The 8,486-nt window shown below is 41.2% G+C and overlaps 1 protein-coding gene across 1 annotated transcript in view; it reads left to right on the top strand.

Annotated features, from left to right (window-relative positions):
* The first annotated feature begins 324 nt into the window (after positions 1-324).
* Positions 325-8,486, top strand: part of LOC120993571 (gastrula zinc finger protein XlCGF8.2DB-like) — a 78,165-nt gene continuing 70,003 nt past the window's right edge. Inside the window, exons 1-2 of the mRNA XM_040422046.1 lie at positions 325-450; positions 532-1,163. Of these exons, the coding sequence (XP_040277980.1) occupies positions 325-450; positions 532-1,163 (758 nt within the window). The remainder of the gene's footprint in view (positions 451-531; positions 1,164-8,486) is intronic.

The raw sequence follows: 8,486 nt of genomic DNA, 5'->3' as shown, positions 1-8,486 counted from the left end.
AGTTACCTATACAGTATGTATTTTTTTGTTAAACTATAATTTTACTTTTTTTCCCCCCCAAGGTTCCGAGAAGAGCACATGAAGCTTTGAACATGAATTCACACATAAGGTTTTAGAATACTTACTCCAAAGAATTATAATCTGTCTGAAAGGCAATTTATTAGGTCCTGGCTCTGGCATGGTCAATTAGTCTGATACATTTATCAAGCCTCAAGTTGTCATATTAACACATTAGCATCCTGAGTGCATTTTGGTGGATTTTTTTTTATTTCTACAAATTAAGCACAGCTTGTCAATAATAGAACTGGACAAAGACTGGGTGAAATGTCGGCAAGTTCTGAACGTGGGAACAATTTGGAAAATAAATCTCATCTTTCCATGCATAAAGAAATTCAAAAAGATGGAAGACGATTTAAATGTTCAGAATGTGAGAAATCCTTAAGTACAAAAGCAAATCTTGTTGAACATCTGAAAATTCACACAGGAGAGAAATCATTTTCATGTACAGAATGTGGAAAATGTTTCATTCAGAAATCAATGCTTAATCAACATCAGCGAACTCATACAGGAGAGAAGCCATATTCATGTACAGAATGTGGGAAATGTTTTACTCAGAAATCAAATCTTGTGGATCATATAAGAATTCACACAGGAGAAAAGCCATATTCATGTACAGAATGTGGAAAATGTTTTACCCAGAAACCAAGTCTTGTGGAACATCTAAGAAGTCACACAGGAGAGAAGCCATTTTCATGTTCGGAATGTGGTAAATGCTATAGAAGTAAATCAGGTCTTGTTAAACATCAGAGAACTCACACAGGAGAGAAGCCATATTCATGTACAGAATGTGAGAAATGTTTCATTGAAAAATCAATGCTTAATCAACATCTGAGAACTCACACAGGAGAGAAGCCATTTTCATGCCCAGAATGTGGGAAATGTTTTTCTCACAAGCCAAGTCTTGTGGAACATTTGAGAAGTCACACAGGAGAGAAGCCATTTTCATGTTCAGAATGTGGGAAAAGCTCTAAAAGTAAATCAGGTCTTGTTAATCATCAGAGAACTCACACAGGAGATAAGCCATATTCATGTACAGAATGTGGGAAATGTTTCATTCAGAAATCAATACTTAATCAACATCTGAGAATTCACACAGGAGAAAAGCCATTTTCATGTCCTGAATGTGAGAAAAGTTTCAGTCAGAAATCATGCATTGTTAAACATCTGAAAACACACTCGGGGAGAAGGGAAATTCATGTACAGAATGAGGGAAACTATTTTAGCGGGTATTGAGACACATCTTAGAGCTCGCTCAGATTAGAATTCATTGCTCTGCAGATTTTTGGAAGGTGGTAGACATGAAGCTCCATTGCAAGTTCTGCTACCTCAGGATATGTTCTCGTATAATTTAAGACTTTTTTTGGTCTTCGAAACAATGCGCCTTTCCTCTAAAGCCATTGTTATACAACCTCATCAAGCCAAGGCTGGGGACGGATCTGGCCCTGTGGCGCCGTTATATAGATGATGTGATCTTCATCTGGAAAAAGAGTAAAGAAGAATTGGAAAAATTCCTAGAAACAATTAATATTAATATTTTAAATTTGGTCTTTACCTCAAATATACAGGAGAGCACCGAATTCTTGGATTTATTAATCACACAATCTGGTAATAAATATATATGTGAGACATTTTGTAAATCCACAGCTAGAAATAGTTATATTGATTTTTCTAGCTGTCACCTGCCGAAATGGCTGACAAATGTTCCCTCTGGTCAGTTCCGTAGGATTAAGCGGAACTGCACAGAGGGACATACTTTTGAGATGGAAGCCATTGAGATGAAAAGACAATTTATTGAGAAGGAATATCCTGAAAACTTAGGCCAAGTTCACACGAACGTGTGTGACCCGTGCCAGTGCTGCGGCCCGCAAATAGCGGGCCACAATGCACGATCGCCGGCCGTAGGTCAGCCGCATCAGATCGCGGACCCATTCACTTTAATGGGTCCGCGATCCGGCCGTTCCGCTAAAAGATAGGACTTGTTCTATCTTTTAGCGGAACGGAAGTACGGGACGTAACCCCACGGAGGCACTCCGTAGTGCTTCCGAGGGGTCCCGTCCCGTGCGGCCGTTCCGCGATTCCGGATTAGCGGACCCATTGAAATGAATGGGTCCGCATCCGTGATGCGGAATTTACACGGAACTGTGGCCGTGTATTGCGGCCCGCGATTTGCGGGCCGCAATACGGCCACAGATCACACACGTTTGTGTGAACTTAGCCTAAGTGGAGGAGTCACTCAACCAAATTAGGAAATTAGATAGAAGAGAGTTCTTTAATAAGGAGGACAATAAAGATAAAAATGAGATGGATAATGAGAAAGATAAAACACAAAATAAAGAAGAAGCCATGAGAGTTGTTCTTCCATTTAATGAGAATTATAGGAAGATTCAGAAAATTATTAAAACCCATTGGCACCATGTGTTGAATGACAAAATTGTGGGACACTTACTCCCGACTGTTCCAACGATTACCTTCACTAGGGGACCCAATCTAGGTATCAAGGTGGCCCCTACCGTAAAACCGTGGAAACAGAATAAGTTGAGTTTTTCAGGAACTTGGCTGAGTTTGAAGGGTTTTTATAAATGTGGAAGGTGTATGGGTTGTAGAATGAATAAAAAACCCCGCCTGACGGCTAATGTCCCCTCGACTCAGAACAATTTTAATTGGGAGATAGAAGATTGTCTTACATGTGACTCCAGTGGAGTTATCTACCTTCTCCAGTGCCCCTGTAACAGACAATATATAGGACGTACCAAGAGGCCATTCAAAAAAAGAACGGCCGAACATATTGCCAACATCAGGAAGGGTTATGATAAACATTCCCTATCTAAACATTATAAAGAGATGCATAATCAGGATCCATCAAGTCTGGTGTTTACGGCACTGGAGAAGGTGGAGAAACACTGGAGAGGAGGTGATTTTATCAGACAAATGTCTAGGATAGAATCCAGACGCATTTATGAATTTGGATCTCTTCAACCGAAAGGCCTTAATTCGGAGTTGGAAATTTTTGGATTTATGTAGGTTGGGTGTCTAGTGGCCGACGGCACGTCGCATGCTAGGCCGTTTATCGGCGCTGCGACGTGACGCTAGTCGGTAAGCTAAATATCGATTTAAAGTTTTCTTCAATTCAAAGCTCATATCGACCTTAAAAGGATATGCTATAAGAGACTTTTCACATTATCAGGATTCCTGTGGACACTTTATGAACATATTGCGCTCCCAGTGAATACACCTACAACATTTTCAGTGACATTCAGTTTCCCAAATTGGGATAGAGCTCTAGAAGATAATACCCCCTCTTTCCCAAATAACAGCATATACTTGAAGTTTTTTGGTGTGATATATATTATTGAATTTATCGACACTATTGAGTCATATGAATATAGTGTCGATCATATCTACCACAATATATGTGACTGTAATGTTGTATATTATTGCTACATTGTTCTTATAAATTTTATTACGTGTATTTTATGGGGATTTAATAAATATTTTCTGCACATGTCAATCTGGTTGCCAAGTGTATCGTAAAGAGTGCTCGTTCAATATTCTATTAATACAAATTTCTGCTTTTAACCTGGTTTGTACTAAATTGGCTATATCTAAAATATTATTCAGTATGAGATTTAAGTATCTCTTCACATAGAGATTTTTGCCAAAATATTTTTTGCTATTATCTTGGTGACAATTATTGTAACAGCTACAAAAGAATCAATAAAAGGGACTTCTTACCAGTATATATGTGCAATGTATATATTATATAGTAGTAGTAGGAGTACAGTGCATTGCAAAAATATTCACCCCCTTGACTTTTTTAGTGTTTTGGTGCCTCACAACCTGGAATTAACATGGATTGTTTGAGAATTTACATAATTTAATTTACAGAACATGCCCACAACTTTATTTTAGTATTGTGAAGCAAACAACAAATAGGACAAAATAACAGAAAAGGTCAATGTGCATAACTATTCACTCCACTAAAGTCAATACTTTGTAGAGCCACCTTTTACGGCAATCACAGCTCCAAGTTGCTTTGGATAAATCCTCTTGCACACGGCCGTTGTGGGTCAGTGACAGTATTGTGGCCCGCATACGGCGGGTCCGCCATACACGGACACCAGCCCGTGTGCACTCCGCATCACGGAGATGCGGAATGGAAGCACAGAACAGTACCCCTCGAAAGCACTACGGAGTGCGGTCCCCAATGCGGTCCCCAATGCACGGAACGGACCCACAACGGCCGTGTGCAAGAGGCCTAAGTCTCTATGAGCTTGCCACATCTTACCACTGGGATGTCAGCTAGCTTAAAAGGGTTAAAACTGGTGACTGAAAATAAAAACAGCCAATTTGCCATTTTTTGTCACATCAACTACCTAATAATTTTTTTTATAAAAAGTGATCAAAAAGTCGCACACTTCAAATTTGTATCACTGAAAAGAACAGATCGTCCAGCAAAAAAATTTGCCCTCAAACAGCCCCGTACAAATAACTACATGGTATGCAACCATAAATGGTGCCATTAGAAAGTACAACTTGTCCCATAAAAAAAAAGCTGTGATAAAAAAAAATAAAACTATGGTAAGGCGGGGGGTGAAAAACGAAAATGCAAAAATGTAAATTCCCAGGGTCCTTAAGGGGTTAAAATCTAGACGTGTAAGGCAAATTCCAAGTTCATATTTGGAATCAGCGCGCTCATTTTAATTTAAATCACATGGTTTTCTCTCAGTAGCAAAATTATTGTTGCGCGGTGTAATGAATTAATTTTCACTGAAATGGCGGTTAAAAAAAAACATACTTACCTCATCCATATGAGCACGAAGAGGCCGTGAAGAGAATTTCTTTGTGAAATTTGGTGAAGCAGCAGAATCATGTTTTTGTAAACTTCGCTCCTCTACTGGAGACTAGAATCTTATCCAAGAGATTGTGGCTAGTGTTGAGCTAATCGAGCTTCGGATCAAGTCGATTCGTTCAAAAACGTTTAAATGTTAAAATATGTGTGCTTTGTGGAGGCAAACTTTGTTACGTCTGAAGTCGCGCGTCACTTTGAAGAATAACTTTGGGATACGATTCTATTTCTTTAAAAACATTTTAAAAGAGAATTTCGAAGTTGTCTTCAGCACCGAGATACCAGCTGAAGAAGACTTCCAATTCCTGTTTTTAAATGTTTTTAAAGACGTAGAAATAAAATCCTGAAGTTATTCACCAAAGTCTTGCACGACTTCGGACGTAACAAAAACAAATTTTTGCACTTACATTTCAATGTTGTATGGAGACAGGTCTCCGTAGAGCATTAAAATGAAGGGGGTCTTTTATCGTACATAAATACACACATTCATGAGGTGTACTTCTGGTGCAGATAAGGCAAAAAGCTCAGTTGCGCTGCAATCTGGGATTTCTCCCAGTTCATGCCAGGTCTAAAAAAGTGGGTGCGGCGATGGCGGGGAAGGGGATGGGCCGACAGACTCGACTCACTTACCATTTTCTACGCCTGTTTTAGGCATAGAAAATGGTTTAAATGTAAGACAGCAAGGAAGATCTCTTACATTTAGAAGAGGCGGCGCCGTCTTTATAACTCCTGCCGATCCACCTCCAGGTATAGAGGTCTAAAACGCCAGTCTTAATAAATGTGCCCCAAACTTTTTTGAATTATACAACTTCAGATCTATGATCCAAAGCTCTAATTCTAACCACACTGGTTATTTACCTGACTGTAGAACTGGAAATCACCTACAGCAGTTGCCTTTCCCAAGTGTCAACAGTTACTCTTGGTGCTTGGATACTCTCAGAACCTGCATTAGGCAGAAATGCACTACAATCAGATGGTCTTAAGAAGCTTATATGAAGCAACATTTAAAGGTGGCCATACACAGTCTAAATTTGATCAAAACAGACAGTTTCATTACATTCCTGCCTACACATAGCAATAAACAAAAAGACGGCAGGTAAAATTTGCAGTCTACATATAGACATAGAATTGCCAGTAATATATTCTATTACATCCAAAAACACTGCTCAAGACAATTTAAAACCGTTTAAAAACAAACATAAAGCGCTTACTGCAACACATGGGAAACCATGCCATGATAAACCTGGAGCGGTTTTCTTATGCACCATAATATATGTAAAAGCCCCACATAAAACATTCATAAAAATACATCTACAATCTACATTAACCCCTAAGCCAGGGATGGCCAACCTGAGGCTTTCCAGCTGTTGCAAAACTACAACTCTCAGCATGCCTATACTTCCTACAGCTATCAGCCTACAGCAGGGCATGGTGGGAGCTGTAGTTTTACAACAGCTGGAGAGCCGCAGGTTACCCTAAGCGATCTTCACGGCACATGTACAGCAATGTTGGCAGTGTTTAAAAGCCCAACAGCATACATGAATGGTGCACTGATCAGACAGGTGAAGGAGATGTAACTTCGATGTCGGCAGATTAACCTTTTAGATACCATGGTCAGTGCTGACAGCGCCATCTAAGAGGTCTGCACAGTATTTCCAGGGAGGGCTGACCCATTCGCCCTGCATGGCGCACGTCTTCAATCTTGATGTCAACTAAGGGATGAATGATATAATTACACTCCTTTACTTCCTGGAGGGGATGCTGATAAATCTGACTGGTGAAAGGAGAGGACAGAAGAAGTGTTGCCTACATCTCACAGCCAGAGGAAGATGAGGACAAGGAGGACATAAACATCTAGAAAGGAGCAGATGGAGCTAGAGGACAACGACAAAGACAAAGCAGATAACCCCGACAGACCTTGACAGTGTGCAGTGCAGATGGAGGCAGGGAGTCCCTCTGAGTCCCTTGCGCAAATGGCCAGATGACTCTTGGCTCTCCACAATGTAAGACCCTCACCACTGGTCTAACTAGTTGCCTTTTTAACACCTTCTGAGAGGGATGAAAAACTCAACTACTATTGAGACATCCTTTGTAGTCAGTTGGTCGCTGCCTATGTGTGCCATTTGCCCATCCTCATGAAGGTCTAACTGGTAGGGACCTTCTAATCTCATGCTCCACTGCCATGACTGCTGGAGGGGGGTTAGAGGCAGAAACAGTCCCAGCTCCATCCACAGCAACTTAAGTCTCGATTCTCTAATGAGCAATTATTTTCACCTGCCTACTGAAGAAACCACCCAGCAGCAGGACATGGAGCAGAACCTGAACCAGCAGGTGGTGGCATACTTGGAGTGTACCCTGTCACTCATGAATGAAGACCTCCTGGCAGAGAAACTTGAGTTGAGCCTGCAACTTGCCAAGTTTGCCCTGGGCAAGCTTTCCTGCCCAGCCAGTAGAGTGGCATCAGAACGGGTGTTCAGTGTGGCGGGTGGCATAGTTACCCCAAATAGAATTTGCCTTTCAAGACAAAATGTTGAGAGACCAGCCGTTATAAAGATGAATCAGGCCTAGATCAACCAGGATTTCCACACACCGGTGCCTAATACAACAGACTAGATTATTCTGGCAGTAATGATTTTACTATAGTGTGCTACCACACCAGAACATTGTGAAAAATGGCCCTTTACTTCTGGGCATTTGCTGCAGCCATTTTTCTGATGCTGCCGCCCACCTGCTGCCTCTACTGTGATCTGTTCCTACTGTGATCTGTAACCATCTTGTGCTGTTATTGCCATTGCTGCCCCCCTCTCCCCACTTTGTTCGGCGGCATTACTGTGACTCTTCATGCTGTTGCCACCCTCCCCACTCTGTCCCAGGGCCACTATTGTGACTTCTCATGCTGTTGCCACCGTCATCACTATGTTCTGGGGCCACTACTGTGACTTCATGCTGTAAACCCTGAATAGTATACAACATATGCGAGTAATCTATGAAAGGTAGCCTACAAACTAATTGACTATGTTTTGAGATAAAGATGAGCAAACCATTTTGTAACAATCCTGGTTCATTACAAAAGGTTAACATTTTCAGCCTGCAGATGAACCCAAACTTTTTCAGTTTCATTTTGGATGAACCCAGTATTGGGCAGACTAGATGGGCCAAATGGTTCTTATCTGCCGACACATTCTATGTAGTGCTAATTTACTGCACTTGACGGCAGGAAAAAGCACTAGGGAGGAAGAAGGGTGTTCACATGATCCATGATCCTCTAAGGAAGTGGGGGGGGGGGGCTTGAGTGGCCCCCGACTGACAGACTGCCTGGATGAGCCAATCACTGCTTTAGCAGGCAGGGAGGTTCCCTATCAGAATGAGCAGAATTTCATTCTGTCCTGGGCTGTGAATGAGGATGGTTGTGCCTTACAGTGTCTGCCAGAAAAACATCTTAAGGAGTTAGGGAAAGTCAAAAGTCACAATGACACTTGCATTCTACTGCCAGAGACATTAAAGGGAAATGCTAAATTTACAAAGAAGAAAAATTGTGTGTGTAGAATATGGATAGATATTAAACTGGTTGATTTATTGT

This window comes from Bufo bufo, chromosome 3, assembly GCF_905171765.1.
Source record: "Bufo bufo chromosome 3, aBufBuf1.1, whole genome shotgun sequence".
Lineage (NCBI taxonomy): Eukaryota > Metazoa > Chordata > Amphibia > Anura > Bufonidae > Bufo > Bufo bufo.
This window is presented reverse-complemented; position numbering and strand designations above follow the sequence as displayed.